Source organism: Chamaea fasciata, unplaced genomic scaffold, assembly GCF_029207755.1.
Source record: "Chamaea fasciata isolate MVZ Bird 193981 ecotype frontalis unplaced genomic scaffold, bChaFas1.0.hap1 SCAF_3, whole genome shotgun sequence".
NCBI lineage: Eukaryota > Metazoa > Chordata > Aves > Passeriformes > Sylviidae > Chamaea > Chamaea fasciata.
In genome coordinates this window covers 103,136,887-103,155,944 of record NW_027094088.1, presented here as the reverse complement: position 1 = coordinate 103,155,944, position 19,058 = coordinate 103,136,887, and the positions used below count along the sequence as shown (strand labels likewise).

At 36.4% G+C, this 19,058-nt stretch overlaps 1 protein-coding gene across 1 annotated transcript in view; it reads left to right on the top strand.

The window, feature by feature from the left end:
• The window catches only part of SMC6 (structural maintenance of chromosomes 6), a 37,312-nt gene extending 23,266 nt beyond the window's left edge, over nucleotides 1–14,046 (top strand). Inside the window, exons 18-28 of the mRNA XM_066179959.1 lie at nucleotides 718–878; nucleotides 1,862–1,997; nucleotides 2,898–2,978; nucleotides 3,597–3,767; nucleotides 5,922–6,059; nucleotides 6,812–6,957; nucleotides 7,647–7,772; nucleotides 8,422–8,527; nucleotides 10,326–10,478; nucleotides 12,195–12,292; nucleotides 13,603–14,046. Of these exons, the coding sequence (XP_066036056.1) occupies nucleotides 718–878; nucleotides 1,862–1,997; nucleotides 2,898–2,978; nucleotides 3,597–3,767; nucleotides 5,922–6,059; nucleotides 6,812–6,957; nucleotides 7,647–7,772; nucleotides 8,422–8,527; nucleotides 10,326–10,478; nucleotides 12,195–12,292; nucleotides 13,603–13,711 (1,425 nt within the window). The 3' untranslated portion in view covers nucleotides 13,712–14,046. The remainder of the gene's footprint in view (nucleotides 1–717; nucleotides 879–1,861; nucleotides 1,998–2,897; nucleotides 2,979–3,596; nucleotides 3,768–5,921; nucleotides 6,060–6,811; nucleotides 6,958–7,646; nucleotides 7,773–8,421; nucleotides 8,528–10,325; nucleotides 10,479–12,194; nucleotides 12,293–13,602) is intronic.
• The last annotated feature ends 5,012 nt before the right edge of the window (nucleotides 14,047–19,058 follow it).

The following is a 19,058-nucleotide window of genomic DNA, read 5'->3' as shown; positions in this document are numbered from 1 at the left end:
TCTAAAGAAGAGCTGACTGTTTATCAAGCATGGCTGTCGCTGCATGGGTTACATAACAGCTGAACTTTGAAGGCTTTTCTCATGGCAGGAATGTTGGGATTGTTCTTCCCCATCTGCCTGAACTAACCAGTGATTTTCATAACATTATTATCTTTGAGCCTTACCTGAACAATTTGAGCTGAATCCGAAAGAAGTATTCTGTGGAAAAATTGATATATTGGAATGAATAACCTGGTTGCCTTGGACAAAGGAACTTGCCACCACTTAGTCTGTCACTGTCAGTGCTGGGTTTTTTTACCAACATATTTCCCTGAACTTTATTTGAATATTGTTTGATGTCCTTCATACCTTGCTTTGGAAGCTTGTTTCCTCTATGCTTATTCTACTTTTGACAGTTGAATATATCTGTGCATGGTGACCTTTTGGTTAATTATTTTTTTTCCCCCAAGGCAAATTATGAGGGACTGTTTAGACTACAGAATTCACAAATAAATGACCTATAAACTTAGTGGGTTCTTGAGAACATAAATGTCTTACTCAACTAAGAAAAGTAGGTTCTTGACATTATAGATAATTTTCACATTCTTTCATTACTGTATTTCTTTTCATTAAGAATTGAAATTATTTCTGGGTGAAAGCATCTAGACAACTTATAAATTCTTATCTTTAATTATGGTTGCTCTTCTGCTTATATTATAAGGCCATTTTGTTTTTCAGAACAGCCGTAGGGCTCGTGAAGTGATGCAGTGCAATCGGCCCCCAAAAAACTGTAAAGAAGCTTTCACTGCTGAAGGTGATCAAGTATTTGAAAGACGGTATTACTCTTCCAATTTTGTCAGACCCAAGTTCCTAAGTCAAGATGTTGAAGCAGAAATCAGGTTAGCATCTTGTAATGTGTTTGTGAAAAGTTCTCCTGTTGGCATGAATTGTGGAATTGAGCATTTATCTATTTGCATGTCCGCTACTCTCTAGTTTCTCCATTTTCTTTACGAGATTTACATTTCCTTTTTGAGAATTCTAGAAAATTATCCCTTTCTGTGATAGGGACAAACTTGCATTGTATCTTTCAATCTTTCAGCTTGTGGCATGTTTATCCTAACCACCAAGTAGGGATTTTCAGTGCTCAATACTCCAGGAAATCCAGCTACCTTCTTTTTTATGATTGGTCAAAAAGAATACGGAGTCAAAGTTGTTTCTTTAAAAATACAGTATTTGAACAGTGGTGTCATAACTTACTGCAAGGGAGGCCTGACTATTCAAACCAAAGTTGTTAGCCCACATCCTCCTACTGGTTTCAAACTTTGCATCTGTGTTTCCTCTGGCTTTTGATTTCATTCATGGTAGGTATCTCTGAGAATTCCTTCACCTTTTCTATTTTTTGGAGTTTTTTCTCTCATTGTTTTCAAAATGGTAGTTGAAAAAGCAGAATGTACTTCAAAGATTACAAACTTGAACTTGTCACCAAGAAAATTAGTGACAATAGAATACTTCCATTATGAGGCTTGTATTATATTAAAGACATATTAGGTAATTTTAGTTTAACAGCTGATAATATAAACTGAATTGAATGTTAAAATTTATTTCTATAAACTCAAAAGTTTCCAATATGTCAGTTAACTGTAGTTTGTTCATATCAGTATATAATGAATTTCACTCAAAGATTATCTTAACTTTCAAAGTGTTACAGGCATTCCATTGGCAGCTTTGCTATGGGGGAATAATGTAGGCTAGTTAAAAAGAAGTGCATTTTTACCCTTTGTCTTGTCATGCATGTAATTTTTATTTGTGTTTTTCTGTATGTGTTTGTCACAAATAGTATCTGTGTAGTATGTAACATCTCAATATCACTTTGTTTATAAAGTCACTTGGATAAAGAAATTGAAAACAAAAAGGCACAGTTGACAGCGTCTCAGCAACGCTTATATTCCATTGAAAATGAGATTAGGCAGAATAAAGATCATCTCTATGCTCATCAGCGACACCAAAAACAACTGCAGGTAAAAATAGATACAGTGTTAGTTTTTAGAATCTCCTCAGTCTTTCCCTGTTTCATTTTGACTTCTGCAATCTATTTGGAGTGCTTGACAGTTTTAAATTTTAATCCTTAATTTTTTTGTTTGCTTTCATTTTTTTTATTTTTGTAGTATGTTCTTATAATTAAAGACGGAATGATAGAGGCCACATCAATCCTAGCATATGCTGTTGTTTCTGTTTGATATCTTCCCCCCCCTTGTGCTAAATCTTACGAATTTCTACTGCTCTTTTTGACACTACTGGTAAGGTTTTGCAAAGAAAAGACACTTGCATCATATAATGATTCTCCCTCCTTTATTTCTGTTGAGCCTTGCATCTTCATTCCCAAAACCTTGCTTATCTTCATGCTCTTCCAGTAAATTCTTAACCCATCTTGATATGCTGAATATTTCTTCTTTAAGTTTTCTTAATTTTAATTTCTTTATAAACCATTTTACAGCTGTTAGCCTCCTTTCTGTGGTCTCTGGTACTTCTAGATAGGATACATATTTGGGGTGGCCAGTGGTGCTTCAGATAGTGTAAGCTAATACATACTATATAAGGTTATATTCAGTAAATTATAGGTCAGAAGCAGTAAAAAAACCTGGCATGTAGTCTGAAATGCTGAAGATACTTGGAGAAAAAATTAAATGTGTTTCATTCAGTTGTCATATTGAATGGAAATATGTTAATGAATTAAAGGACATGACTTTCAGAACAGGTTATAGCTCATGAAAATTAATTCCACAGGTGGGTGCGAAGAGTTGTCTCTTGTTAGTCAGTAATGAAACTAATAAATACAGGTATCTTCTTTCCTGTGATGACTTAAATGAACTTTTCTCTTTAGTTAAGCTTTAGAACATCTATTTTCTTTTTCTTCTCAGGTAAAAATAAGAACAGCAAATGCAGAGATAGCAGATCTTGAAAACGTGGAAGAACACCAGTCAGCAGACGTCCATATATTAGTAAGAATAGATTATCCAATTATGTCTAATCAACATATGAATAATGTCTTTTAATGTTGGCATTGTTTTGAAATAAGCAAAGTTGGGTAGTGAAGAATGTAACGCTTGCCATAATTCTAAATATTTCTTTAAATTGAGTGACTATTTATTTTTTGTAATTTAAATTTTTTTCCCCAGGTTTTGCAATATTCGCTGTTTTGAATCAGAAAGTGTTTATGATGATAATTCATTAGGAATAGAGTTATTCTCTAGGACACAACAACAATCCACTTTTCCTGCATTGCATTGTATATTGGATGTATATTGGCCACAGATCCAGAGAGAGGTTATCTTGTTCTTTTCAGTCTTTCATCACAACTCCCAAATAAAATCCTCATAGTTTTCAATCACATAAATGTGAACTTCTATTTTGCAGTTTGGTTTAGCCGTCTCCTACAAGATCTGTCAGTCTCTTCCTTTGGCCTTTAGTGATAATTACATTGAGCTGCTCCTATTCTTACTAGAGTTAGTACTTCATGTAATACTGCACCTTAATAGTGATAGTAAAATAATAATCTGGTACAGTAGTTTACAAATGTGTCTCATTTTATTATTCTTAACTTTAATACATTTTGACAGGAAGATGAAGCTGAAGAAAATAGGGGTAGGATGGAATGTGTAAAACAAGACATGCAGCTACAAAGCAAAAAAATGGAAGAACTGAAAAATAATCTCCAAGCAGCTGAGAAAAAATTAGAAGAAGTCAAAGAAAAAATTCATCAAGTAGAAGAAATTGCTGGCCCAATTAAGGTAACAGTAATTTTATATTGTATTTTTGATTTTTCCATTTGTGTGTCTAGGTGAATGAGGTTAAGGAGAGGTGAGGCAGGAGGAAAGAACTTTCTGTTGCCTGATGTAGTTAAGGTCAACACAGAAAATGGAAATGGAGCATTCCATCTAAGAGCATGTTGGAAAATAAGCTTGGCAATATTCTGAAAGTGATGTTGATTGTTACGTGTAGTCACTGTAGTGTTTTATCTTTAAAGATAGTTCATTTCCAGGTATCTTTAGTCATGGAGTGAAAAGGGAGGAAAAACAGTTTCCTTGATTTCCTTTCTGGTGCCTCACATTTGTTGTTTTTGCTTGTTTGTTCCTAAGAAACGTTGGCTAAGAATGTTCATAACTTCATTTCTCAAAATAGCATTTGAGGTTCTATATGAAGTGGTTGTTATTTTATGAAATTACATAATCACAGAAGGTACCAATATATAGTTTTAATTATTCAAGACTACAGAAGGCACCTGGAAATGGCTGAGAAATAGCAAGACTTAAGGTAAATAACAGAATGGTGACATGCAAAATTTGATATTGGCAAATGGAAAGCAGTCTCACATTGGCAAGAAGAACTTACAGTTTGAAAATAGAAAACAGAAATAAGAGTTGGGGACATTTTTAGTACTGTAAACTTGTAGAAGGATCAACTGAAGAAAACTTAAAAGATAACTATGAGAATCTCTTACATGTCTCACTTAAACTGTAAATTGCTGTGTAGCCAGCCCAAATTAAAAGAACAAACAAAACCAGTAAGGAAACAGGTCAGAAAAGCAACAGATAAATGTATTAGCTCTAATGTATCTAATATGGAAATTCTAGACATATGATCTATTTTAAAAGAACCACTCTGTATGGAAAGAGATTTATTCAGAATATGGAAACATTATTGCTTGTTGTTTAGAGTGCTGAACACAATCGAAAGAAGCACTGAAATTCCTGAAAAGGTTTTAAAAAGTGTTCTACAGTTATTTAATGAACTGTTGACATATAGGAAGTTGTGGTTCTGAGATAGGATTGGAAGAAAGTAAGAGCATCTGTTATTGTTGGTGATGGTTGGTTTTCTTGTTTTTGTTTTTCTTGTTTGGTTGTTTTTGTTTTCTTTTGTGGTTGGTTTTCTTGTTGTGTTGTTTTTGAGTTGTTTCTTGTTTTTTTTCTGTTTGATTTGGTTTTTTTAATTTTTGTTTGTTAAGACAAGCCATCTAGTTGACAAGAGTGAGGAAGAAAATGATGCCCTAATTTATGTCATTCTTTATACCTTTTTGCTTCTCTGGAAAGATATATCACTTCAACAGTATCAATACTAAAAGAGGTTGCTGGTAAAGGGTCTGGAGCACAGTTTCTGTGAGGAGCAGCTGAGGGAGCTAGGGCAGTTTAGCCTGGAGAAAAGGAGGCTCAAGAGGGATCTTACCAGTCCCTACAACCACCTGGACGGAGGTTGTAGTGAGGTAGGGATCGGTCTCTTCTCCTGGGTAACAAGTGACAGGAGAGGAAATGGCTTCAGATTGCTCAAGGGAAAGTTTAGTTTAGATATGGGGAGAAAATTTTTCATGGAAAGAGTTGAAAACCATTGGAACAAACCTCCCAGGCAAGTGGTGGAATCACCATCCCTGGAAGCATTCAGAAATGTATGGCTGTTGTACTGGATGCTGTGGTTAGTAGTGTATATGGTGGTGGTTTTGGTTTGATGGTTGTACTTAATGTTCTTAAAGTTTTATTCTGACCTTGACTATGCTATGATTCTATGATTTTATATTACAGGGATAGCAGGGCACTGAATTTTCACACAAAAATGCAGTTCTGGCTGATGTTACACAGGCATCAGAAGTGCCACATAGGTTGTAGTGCAAAAAAATGAATGCAGTTTTTGAGCTTTAGGAGAAAGCATAGCTTTTTTTTTTTTTAAGATGAAAACATCACCACAAGATATAATTCCTAAAATCATTACATGCGTTTATTCCTTGTCAAAATTAAGCATAGATTTTCTCATAAACTGTGGTTAAAGCTCCCAGACTCTAGAAGTAGTGTTACTGAAAGCAGAATAAGTTAGAACAACCTGTGAGAAGTCAGTAAACACTAGAGATTCACAGGAATCCACCCCAAACAGCTCACATCATGATTTGTTCCAAACAGGCTGAATTAAACCAGGCTGAGTCAGAAGTGGAAAACAGTAAACGCCATTTGCAGCACTATGAAGACAAACAGAGAGAACATGTGGCTTGCATAAATAAGCACAGAGATTTACTAGTTTCCAAAGGAAAGGAATTAGAGGTACGTGTGGTGGTGTGTTTTTATTTTTTTTTAGCCATTGAAGTCAGATGGTCATGATTCTTCTAATATTTAATAATAAATCATTCCACTTGTATAACATACAGACCATATTAATATATTCAGCTACCCTGAGTATTCTCTCAGCTATGTCCTATGCTGGCTATGTAAAACAAGTAAAGTAATTTTGTGTAAGTGAATTGAGGCCTTTTTTTCTGACAGGACACCATTTCTATCTTGACAGATAAATTTGGGTTCATCCATCTAGGACCATTCCTTCTTTTGCAGTTCAAAGATTAAAATTACTTAAAATTCATGGCTTAAGTTAAATTGAATAATATTGTTTTGGTTTCTTGGATGGTACGTTTTTCCTTGTACAGGCCCCATATCTGTCTTTTGAAGACTTACCTAATCAAGCTTTATTAACTAACCCTGAAGTCACATCCACAAAGACTTTTGGAAGACTGCCCTATTTAAATATGGTGATTTTGGTTCCTTATTTATCTGCATCAGCTGAGTAACTGTGATTGTATTAAAAATCTTGGATGCAGTTCTTGGCACTGAAATAACTGCCCATGTATAAATGTTGTCGATAAAATTGTTAACTGGGTTTGCTGTAATGAAAACAGAAAGAACACAAAAATATTGTTCTTTCTTGGAGTTCGTGTTTTTCCGTAGCATTAAATACTTGTTGTGAAGAGTAAACAGATTTTTGAAAAATATGACAGTTACTTGAGTTTCAAATATTCCTTTAGGAAAAAATGGCAAAAGCGAGGCAAATCTTCTCAGAGCGCATCAAGGTCAGCAGAACTGTTAAAAGTCTTGATGCAGAAATGAATCGCTTGAGAGAGAAGATAAATTCAGAAAGCAGTCACCGTGGAAACAGAGAAGAAATAATCCGGTAAGTCATCTTTACTGTCTAAAACTGTTCAGGTAGGATGGAAAAGAGAAGGGAAAGAAGAGTTTTCTTACTGTCTCACTATGTGTTTATGTGTGTTTTTGGTACTTCAGCTATGTATGAAGATGTAGAAATGCATTGTACTGATTCTCCCAGTACTGAACAGATTTAAGAGTCCTGAAACACCTTCCAGTGATTTTAAGCAGCATCTGTGCTATATAAATGATGTTACCCATAATCAGATACCCTCTCAGTGTGTTGAAGTATCCCAGTTATGACTACACAAATTTAACTTGCCAGTATTTTGTGATGCATTGAGTATTAAGCATAATTCTCATTTGAGTAACAATTGCACAACCTGGACAGGTCCTTGAGGTTTTGACTTCAGTGTATTTCAAGGAAGCACTCTCCTCAGATATTCTTGATATTCTGTGGGGAAACCAGTCATTCTCCTTGGTGAAAGAATTTATTTTCAAAAGATTTAAAAATAGAATTAAGATGTAATTTTTGTTCATATTTCATTTGTGAACAGTGTCTTATTTGACTTATCAAATGCTTTTAGCTTTCATGTAAATCCTCACAAGAAAATTTTCATTTGAATATTTTGATCAAAATGATTTTCAGCATTTACAACAATAGTTCAGTTTTAATGTAATGCATATTACTCCTAACCTTTCTGTTAATTAAAACAGGCAATTTCATTATGCAAAGGAAAGGTACGAAGATGCAAGTAATAAATTAAAGAATTCAAGGAGATTTATTGCAAAGCTGGACGAAGTAATGACAGAGAGGCTCAAAGTGTACCGACAGTTCCTAAGGTGAGTTTAACACAGTGTTCACAACAATCTTTTAACCTAAACTTGTCCGCACTTTCAATCTTATCATGCCTGAGAGTTTAGAGGCAACCTGGACTGAAAGCTGGAAAAGCAGTGAAATAGTGGAGCCTGTATTTTGCTTCATCCCTAAGACCTCAACTGGCTGACTCCATCCAAGGCAGTTCTGTTTGAGAGCTGGTTTTGGTCAATAAAATGTCAGCAACATACTAGGACTTGAAATAATCTGGGCTGTCACTCATTTTTATTGATTATAATCAGTGGTGCTGAGCTCCTATAATGTCATTGTGGGCAAAACACTTCTCTGCTCTGTGCTGAAAAAAATTGAAGATCTTGATTCAAATTCTGTAATTTGGCAGCTTCTTCTCCATTACTGTGTACACCCCTTCTTTCTTGCTTCACTCCCTTAATAAACTATACTTATTCATGAAGATTTTGTGGTTGCCTTCCTTCCGTAGGATTCTCTCCAGTCTGTCTAATATCTCCCACCTGAGAGTGCAGTTGATTTTGAGAGAATGTTGTTATTGGAGGAGAGCTTAACACTTAATGATGTGGAACTGTTGATGAAAATCTGTTGTCACTTTTTCATGTATTTAAAAACTTACTCCTCTAATGTTTGTTTCCCTGATTTAAGGAGCCTTTCTATGCAATGCAAACTCCACTTTGAGCAATTATTACGTCTTCGAGGTTGCTCTGGACATATCATTTTTGATCACAAGAATGAAACACTTTCCATAACAGTAAGTTATTTTATATTACTTCAATTACCATAATACATAATGAATTATTATTTGTTTTAGTCTCAGGTGCTAGAAATGCATTGTAAATGATGGAGTAAATTATTTTTCCCTCTCCAAAATGTGATACACTAATTTGTAGTGTTATATATATTCTCATCAAGTAATCAGTCATACAAAAGAGTTAGTTACAATTACAAGTAGAAGATTGTGAAGTATAAGGTATAGAAAGTTTAGGAGTGTTGTGCTTGAAATATGCAACCATAGGAACCTCATCAAGGAGTTGCTGGACTTCTGTGTTTTGGTTAAGAAATTATGGAGACTGTCATGCACACCAGTTGTGCTGCTTGGAAACCCCCCTATCCTTCCCATCTTGGTTTGAATATCAATGATTCCAATCAGTAGACCTCAGCAGGGATGGCCAATGATTGCTTTAGGATAAGAATATTGATGAAGTTATATAACTAACAAAACCAGTCATTGCAGAAGTTAAATTTAAGAGTGGGCATATTATGCATAATATGTAAAAGAACTTACGTAACAACGATTCAGCTGGAAAAGTATGTAAAAATGGCAGGATTTTGTCTGTTGAGTAGGACACATTGGAGGAGTTTCCAAAAGACTGAGTGAAGAAGTGTCTGCCTAATCACATCAAATTGGTGTTGGATAAGTTTCTTTCATCCCATTTGGTGACAGTAGGATGTTGAAAACAAGCAAGGACAAAAAACATTTCCATTTTAAATGGGCAGGTTGCTAGATTACAAGGAATTAATGTGGATTGGTCATCCAGTCTTTCAAAATACCTCATTCCTGGTTCACTGATAGGAGGTTCACCAGTATTTGTGTGATTGTATAGTGGCTCTAGTTGTTATTTAAACAACTTAATGCAGGAAAGCTTCGATAGGTGGGTTTTTTTCTGTACCTTTTAACATATGTCCCAAAAAGTTTTATCATGGGTTTATTTTGTTTCTGTTGGAGACTTCAGTTTTAGGGATTAAGGGGAAAAATATGCAGTGGCAACATAAATACATGTCACAGTCCTAATTAGACAGGTGAAGCACATGGATCTGAGGAACTAAACTCAGTCCATAAAATATTAAGTCATTACTTGACTTTATCAGAATATGTTTTTATAATAGCTGATATCTCGGATATCTCACAGAAGATATCTGTTTTAGTCAAGGAATGTAAGTTGCAAAAAAGGAAACTGCAAAAAAAAAATTCAACTTCAAAATAATCCTTATTTGCCTGCTTAACTTGTTAAAGGCAATGCAATTAGTAGGGCAAGAAAATGCCCAAGCTTCATCTTACAGAAGGAGTGCCACAAGATGTCATCATAATCAATGCAACCAAATGGCTGCTCGCAATGTTTTATGTATTCCATGTAAAGAATCCCTTCCTCATTTAAAAGTCTTCTGTAAATCAATTACCTGCTTTTCTATTGTAGCTGGTAACCATGGGATTTTACTGTTATGTAAAATCCAGCATTTATGTTGCCATTTGTTAAACACTGTTTAACAACGATTAAAAATAAAGATTTGAATAACAAAAATCCGGCAGAGTCATTCAACCTGTTCACTGTGTATGACTGTGATAGAGGAAGCTGCAGTGTTCCTAGAAATGTGTTACTAAATGGTTAGGAGCCATCCCATACCAGAATGGCAGTTGCAGTGAAATGTAGAAAATTGTTTTCAAGTGATGTCTGTGTGTCCATGTATAATGTGTTTGCTTTTAAAATTATGATTCTGTTAGTGTGTCTTCATCTCAGATTTAAAAATTGCTCCAATATTTTTATTTCAAGGTTCAGCCTCGAGAGGAAGAGAAAGCTGCCCATTGTGATCTGAGATCCTTATCAGGAGGTGAACGTTCCTTCTCCACAGTTTGTTTCATTCTTTCTCTGTGGAACATTACTGAATCTCCTTTCAGATGCATGGATGAATTTGATGTCTACATGGTATAGTTTAAACTTAAACTATGTCTCCCATTCTCATTTGTATAAATTAGTGAAATTGTTGGGTTATTTGGTTAGATTTAAAACCACTATAGTTAATTGTAAATTATAAAAAGCCCCCAAACCGAAATCAAAATCCCCCAAAACAAAATTTGTTAGTGATCTCGTTCACTTTGTTTGGTGACTTTTGAGGCTCATTTTGTTTCTGAAGTTGATATCCAGAAATATGAGCCTTTCTGTTAATTTACATGCTCAAACCTTTGTTCAGCACAAAAATAATGAATAATAATTTATTTATTAATAAAAAGTAATAAATCAGCTGTTACTGTGTTTGTCAGAGGCTGACTCTGCATATTGCTGGGACATTCTGGGCTTGGTATGTGCTTTGATTTCTGCCAGTTTTGAGATCGGTGTAGGGGTTTTTTCAGAGCAAATGTAGCAGTTGGGTTCACTGTTGCTACTCATTTTATAGAAACTCATACTTCAGCTTGAAGCATGTTTCCAAGATGTTGAAGTGCAGAATAGTGAACAATAAATACTAATGTTAGCTAAAACTAATAAATCCTATTTTTGTGTACAGTTTTCCTGGACAGGCCACTAACCCGTTTTGAAATTTCTTTTCTTTTTTAAGATTTATTTCCTATTTATTAATATGCAGGGTGGTGTGAGTTTGAGAAAATATTTACTTCTGTGAGACAAAGATTTGATATTGGCTCATTTAGTTTTGCCTCAGTGTCTCTTCCTCATCGATCATTTATTTACTAGGAATCACCTAGAGAGAACAAAGATAATACAGTTTATATTAAAGAATTTCAAAAAGGACAGTATGAATCTAAGGTAGTGAAGCAGTCGTTTTTCAGCCAACTTTCAAATCTTAGATTCTCTTTTAAAAGTTAGTTGTGCAGAAGTTTATCCATCTTTCTGGAAAAGGGTGGATACTCAGAACTGTAGGCCTTGCAAACATCTTGCATGTCATATACTCCATAAATTATTCCACACAATTTCTTTCCACGGCAGTACCAGTAAGTGCAGCCTTGCTGTCCACACGTTCTGCAGTTACTCTTGGTGTAGTCATGGAGCCCCACCACATGAGGACACCACAGTGTGTTTTTGTGGGAGATCTCTGCTTTCATGAGGGCCAGTGCACGGCTGCAGAGCTTTGCTAGTCCCTGCTAATAACAGCTTCCTATTGCACATTCTTTGCAGTAAGCCTAAGGTTGCATTCAAAATAGTTATAATGATAATAAAAATAATAATCCTAATAAAAACAAGCTCCATAATATCATATCATCATAGGTTTCATGGAGCCCTTAAGTCCTTTCAGGTGATTTTTCAGGCAGAATTTTACAGGAAACATTATTCTGTGAAAGCACAGTTCATCTCAGCATATCAATAAAATAAGAAGTACGGTATGTACATCAGAGATGATAGAAAAACACTGTAAGTATATGAGTGTGTGATTTTTCTGACAGAAGTTTTCTATTGCTGATGTGTACTAAAAAGCACAGTCCAAGAATTTCCCAGGCTATAATTTATAGCTTTTAGATTTTTACCCTTACGTTTCTCCAGTTTTTCTTAGTTTTAATTAGTCTTATTTAGATATTTTCTTTAGCCAACCTTGACTGTATAGCAGTTAATTCTGGTAGGTTTTCTAGAATCATGTTTTCTAATGTATTTATTACTGTTAGTACCTGTACCTGACAAATCTTTTGTCTTTAGGATATGCTTAACAGAAGAATTGCCATCGATATGATTCTGGAGAGGGCTGACTTTCAGCGGCATCGGCAGTTCATTTTGTTCACCCCCCTGAGCATGAGGTAATACTGTTGTGGTTTATTTCAGGATATAAGAATTGCAAGGGAGTTCTCTTGCAAGGAGTGTAACTTGAAAAAGTTGAAAATGAGGAGAAAGAAATGTTGCTGTTCATAGCAGTAGAACATAAATAAGCAGCTCATTGCTGATGGTTCTGTGAATTTAAAGGAGTTTTTTAATAGCTTTTTTTTTACTCTTCCTTATATAATGGTAATTCAGTGGAACTTGAATTAGTTTATCTGAAATAAAACAACTTTTAGAAATGTTTTATTTTGTCAAAGAGGCTCTTCTTAGCTTAGCTTTGTATGTCCCTCTCCCCTCCTAAAAATAACAAAAGACTTGGGCTTTTTTTCTGTTAATGCTTAACTACTTTCAAGGGGTTTGTCATTTGAGTTGATTTTATTTTCTGGGTTTTAATGTTGCTGGCCTAGAGGCTCACAGCTTACACCATGTTTTAAATTTTTGAGCTAGTGGTTTAAAATTCTTTGAAAACCTTTATATAAAACCGTGGTAGAGCCATTCCCAGTTTAAGGGGACAGTCATGTCTCTAACCTTGTGCAGCCCGCTCCTCTCTATTAACCCAGTGTAACCAGAGAAGCCTGAGAGGGCAATTAAAACTGTCTTCAAAAAGAAGTTGATTTATTCCTAATTGTCTTCCCTCACTAAAGTATATAAAAAGTAGAGTAGTGGTATCTGTTGTTATTTCAGTGGAAATGCTTGTGTGGAGATTTTCTGAAACTAATAAACACACAGGAATTTTTTTGTATGGTTACTGTTGAAGAACGTAATCATTCAAGTTCAGTTTGAATTTGTTATATTGTTCCATGTTTCATGCTCAGGAAACATAAAATTTAACAAAAATATGGGGGCAACTTCAGGAAAAATCCATTTGGGATAATCAGTGGAGAAGCCTGTGTATGTTTAATAACTTCGCTCATTCGTGATATATTGTGATTGATTAGATGTATGTATGGTGTGTGCTGCTTCAGCATCTCTAAGGCAAATCCTTACGTGTATTCCATCATTTGATCATTTGGAGGTTTTTGTAAAAGCACCTTTTCTCTAGTTCAGGCAGTCTAATTGTTAGAAATCACATGATTGAAATGAGTGGTTGTCTTTACATCAAACTTTTATTGAAATTGGGCCCAGAATCAGTTCAGTGGAGCCCGAACTTCACCCCATGTTACTGCTTTTAAAACTGTCAAAGAAATAGAGCGGTTATTTAAAGGAAAATATGTAATGTAAAGAATCAAATGGAAATACTAAAATTCTTGGAGAAGAAATACTGTTTAAATGATGCATCCTTTATTTTTAGTTCTCTGCCTACGAGTCCCCATATTCGAATCCTCCGCATGCCAGACCCTCCAAGAGACCAAAGAACACTGAATTTCCAAAATAGGAATGACAGAGATGAAGATCAATAAGTATCTCTGTATGAATATGGTATAATATTGAAGACAAATGTGGAATAATATATGTAAATTTATTTCTTCCTGATGCTGAAAAAGATGATGATTTTTTAGATACTCTCAGGAAGATATTTCTGTATTATTATTAATTATTTTTTAAAGGATTACTGTGTGTGCACAGAACAAGAATAAGCACAGTTTGGACAAGGGGAAAAGTTTGAATGTTCTGTTGATATTTTTAACTACCAACTACAGAATTTTTTTATCCATTGTTCTGATTTTTCTTCTGGAAAAATTAAAATATATTTTGTATTACTATAAAATATTTTAATAAATGGTTTGAACTGATACTTGTGGTAATGATTTAGTGTCTCTACACACTTAAAATTAGCATTAAGTTAAAAATACTGTTTTCTTCTTAGCTATGCTTTATTTCTTAAATGTGTGGTAGGTAATTAATACATGCAATAAAAGATTTTTTTAATTATTATAAACTATTGATTTATAATATTAATTGATATTTATTTTATTATCAAACGTTCATTTATTTTCCAGTGAAACCACAGTAGCTGAACATGAGAAACTATTAGAACTTACACTTTCATCATTAGAAAAGGGAAAAAAAATTTATATGTAGTATATTATCTTGGCAGGAAAATAGTTCTTTCATTCCTTTCCTAAAGAGTTTGAGTGTCTTTGGACATGAGCTTACAAAACCTGGCAAGCTGTGTCTTTATAAAGCTAGATTCTTAATTCCAGTGAACTTGTTCTTACACGCTCTTGAGTTTACAGGTATAGAATAAGTCTCTGAATATTAATTTTATTATAATAAACTAAAGAGACAGAAGTCTTTCCAATATATAGGAATGAAGTAGAATAAGAATTTGGGGAAATAATATAGTAACTTTTCTATAGCATTGTAGATCTGTGTTTTGTTGGGTCTCCCTGCCCTCCCTCTCCTCCCACACTTCTCTGGGTCTAGAGCACTTGATTTGTTTAGATATTGCAAGCATTTATTTGGGATAAGAAGGAGAAAGAAACTGACTCAAATTAACTTTTTTTTCCTCTCCTGTTCATTTTTTCTCCAGGACCTTGAAATTTTTGGCCACTCTTCAAAAAAAATCACTTTTTAGAGTTCAGCTGCATTTCTTTTTTGCTGTTGTTTTGGGGGATTTTTTGTTGTTGTTTGGTGTTACGTGGCTAGAAAAGCTATTGAGACTACAGAGAACAACATTCAGCAGTTTCTGCACTTTTTTACTGAATAGCAGTTCCTTAATAAAACACTTATTACAGTGTAATAAAACAGTGTAAGTTTTAACTTGACTTTGTAGTGTAATTTGTTTTCAGTCACAACATGCTATTAAACTTGCAGGTTTCTTTAAAATACGGATGCTAGGTAAGACTTGGAGGAAATACACCTTATTGGAATCATGGAACCATAAAAAATGCTGAATTGTAAGGGACCCATCAGCTGCATGATGTTCCCAGTTGACTTCTGGCAGGTTGAAGTCCCGCGTAAGGAGAAGGGCAGTTGAGGTGGAAGTGTTCCTTAGTTCCTCAGAGAACCATTCATCGGTGTCATCGTCCTGGCCAGCAGATCTATAATAGACTCCCAAGATGACATTGCACTGTTTGTACGTCCCTTGAGTCTTACTTAGAGGTTTGCAACTGTGCCATTGCCAGCTATAGGCTCCATTTATTACATCCCTCCCATGACTTAGAGTGCCAGCCTGCCTACTTCTGCCCTGCCCATCCCTTTTGAAGAGCCTGTAACCATCCAACAGGGGCACTCCAATCACAGGATGAAGCTCACATAGTTTCACTTGTGCCAGTGATATCGAATCTCGGACTGGCCCAAAGGCTGGTCTCTGAGATGGTCTTGTTGCTCATGCTGTGTGCATTAGTGTAGAAGTATTTCAGGTGTGGTGCTTTGCAGCCAACAAACCTGAAGGAGATGGAGGGATCCCATTAGTTTTGTCAAGTTCTGGCACATCATCCATCGCTTCCCACTGGTGAGTCTGGTTTTGTCCCTTTCCTTCTTCCTAGCTGGCTTAAAGTTCTGTCAATGAGCCCTTCTGGCTCCTGTGCCAGAGCTCTTTCTCTTCTGAGATAGGTGCATCTCATCAGGTGTCAATAGAGCAGGTGTTGAGTTGATCATCCCATGGTAAAAAAAAAAAAAAATTTTCCTTACACCAGCCTTAGAGCCATTGACCTGGTGGATCTGCCTATTCCTGTCAATATTATTCCTTGTTGCCAAAAGGATTGTGGAAGTCATTACGTCTGCTTCTGATTCTTCAACCTTCAACCCAAGGCCCTGAAGTCTCTTTTGTCCTCAGAATTCTCTTTGTTTTTTCATCACTGCTGGCTTGTACAACCAGTAGTGGATAGTAATCAGAGGGCCTTACTAGATTGAAGAGTTTTGCAGTATGTCCTGGGTTGAAGTATATTCTATCACCATCTTCATGAACTGTTGAAACCAGGTGAGGCAGTGCTCCCTGCCTCCTCCACTCTGGCTTATCTTCTGTTAATGGGCCCATCAGCACCTTTGCTACACAGCTGACAGATAACCCCCTCCTGGACTACCTCCTGTAAATGGGCCGATCAGGCCTTATCAAATGACTCATCATCCCATTGTGGGATGCTCCGCCCAGAGGGAGAAACCAAGCATTCCAGCCTGGATATAAGCTGAGACTCTGAACACCAGAGTGGCGCTTACCCACTGGATTCCCAGAGGACCCGAGCTACCAGACCTTTCTACAGGATCACTGCTTCAGGAAGACCACCTCATCTGGACTGCTTCCATCACTACGCTCAGGTTGTATTCTGACTCTGTCAGTGGTCTTTTGTATTATTGCATCGATTTTATTTTACTTTCTTTCCTTTTTTTTTTTCCTATTAAATTGTATCTCTGACTTGGAGCCTCTCATTTGTTTTGCCTTCAAACTACTACACAGTAATTTCCCTTATCCATGCCCCTGGGAGTCAGCAGAATTCCCTGTGAGTTGGGTCTGATCCCAGATCAGGCCCTCCCTCATCTCTCTCCCCTTGAAGGGAGTCTCTTATCAGAGCTACCCTTCTTTTCCTGTTAACAGAGGAGGTCTTGATGTGGGGTACAGGAGCTGTTGCTTTGGAAGACACATCTGTCCCAGTAGGACTTTAGTCTGGCCTTGTTTCAGAGCATCCTATCTGTTGTAGAAGGTTCCAGTCCTACTTGTTTTCAGAAGAAGGAGCCTCCTGGTATGTGGAATGACCTGCTTTCAGCTTTCATCTTGAACAGACCCTTGAGTAAAAGACCTTGACTGATTACCCTGCAGGGTTCTGAGTCCACCTTCTTCTCCACTACAGGGGAGGTTTGAGGCTCCTGAGAGTCTTGAGACCGTGACATCTCTGGAAATAACCTGTCTTTTGCTTGTTCACTCAAATTCTGCATCGCAGACCTCAGAAAGCCCAGGGTAATGGGCAGACTCCCGGCAGCTGTGAGGAGGTTACTGACAAAAGGAGACCAGGGTTTTTGTTAATGTGTGTGCTGCAAGAGACAGACAGCAGCCATTGATTGAAGTGGGGAGGTTCTGGCTGACTAAACCAGGAGGGATTGTTCATGATGAAGATGAGAAGCATTTGAGCATGTTAGGCAAACAGGCTGTAAAATCTCAGTCCTTGGAAGTTTTTGAGTCTGTTGAATAGATTACTGCATCTCCTTCAAGCAGGGAGTGGGGCAAGAGATCTGTGAAGGTCTTTGCCCATCTGAAGAATTCCATAATTACCCAATTCATGGTACTTACACCTTTAGGATTATGTAAAGATACTGGGGGGCATGTTACCAGGAGCATGCCTGCAACACTTGTCTGGAACCAGCAGGTTGAGGGAGGTGGTTCTACCACTCCACTGTTGTGAGATCCTGCCTGGAGTACTGCAACCCGGTCTGGCGTCCTCAGTGCTGGAAGATCATGGATCTGTTGGAGCAGGATCAGAGGAAGGCACAAAGATGCTCAGAGGGCTGGAGAGCCTCTGCTATGGTGACAAACTGAGAATTGGGTCTGTTGAGCCTGGAGAAGGCTCCAGAAAGACCTTATAGCACCTTCCAGTGCTTAAAGGGGTTACAGGAAAACTGGAGAGGGACTTCTAACGAAGACATGTGGTGACAGGACAAGGGGGAGTGGCTTTAAACTGACAGGTAGTAGATTTAAATTAGATATTAGGAATAAGTTCTTTATTGTGAGAGTGATGAGGCACTGGAATAGGTTTGCCCAAAGAAGTTGTAGACACCCATCTCTGGAAGTGCTCAAGATCAGGCTGGATGGGGCCCTGGGCAACCTGTTTTAATGGAAGATGTCCCTGCAGGGGGTTGGAACTGAATCATCTTTAAGGTCCCTTTCAACCCAAACCATTCTTTGGTTCTATGATGTGGCCATGAGCCACATGTTCAGTTTGACTCATTTTAATGATGAAATTGGACCTTGGTTTTAGACCCTTTTACAGTATGAGATAGAATGGCATTGCATTATTTCCTCCTGATTTTCTTCAGCATGCACAAAAAAATAAAAGGCAAAAGTGCAGAGGCAGGAAAGAGTAAAGCATTTATCTTCATTAGTATTCTATAATGAGTTCTGTGGAGAAAAGAGCTTAAAGAAAATTAGTGCATTCCTACTGAGCTAACACTTCAGCTTTCTCCCAAGTTTTTTAGATTTACTTGAAATACTAGAGGAGGTGGCAACAATTCCAGTCTTTCATTCAAGTCAGTACATCGTATTTATTCTAATCTACCCCTGTATTTGATGAAAATGTGTTCCTGATTGTATAATTATTATAAGCATATTTTCCTGGTGGAGAATTAATTCTGAATAAACAATTATGGAAGGCTTTGCATGGATGCACTTATTTTTTGCAGTGATTTTACTATCATAAAAACTATCATATTCTTGGCTCTTTAAATACAAAATTTAATATAGTGGCTACCTAGAGAGAAGATTGCAGTGCTGATGTTGCATTTTTGAGTTTGACTCTGTTTGAGTTGTTGGCCATTTTGGAGGGCAGTGCATTGTTTAATGCTGCACTAAAGTAAATGGAGCCTGTCTAGCTACATAAATTCAAGATGCAGGGAAACATAAAATGAGAGATTGCTTCTCATATATGTAAACCAGAGGCATAAAATCTGAGAAGTATTCAATGTGGGCATATAATTTTCAGAAGTACATAATTTCTAGAATGCGTGTTTTAAGTTAAACAGCCAAATACATGAAATATACCTCTCCCTAATTTTCTAGGATTATTGCCTGTGTAGTGTAAGTAAAATTCTGATATTAGAAAATGTAGTTGATATTTCTGCTTTCTCTCTTTGTTTAGAATACAAAGTAACTGAAAA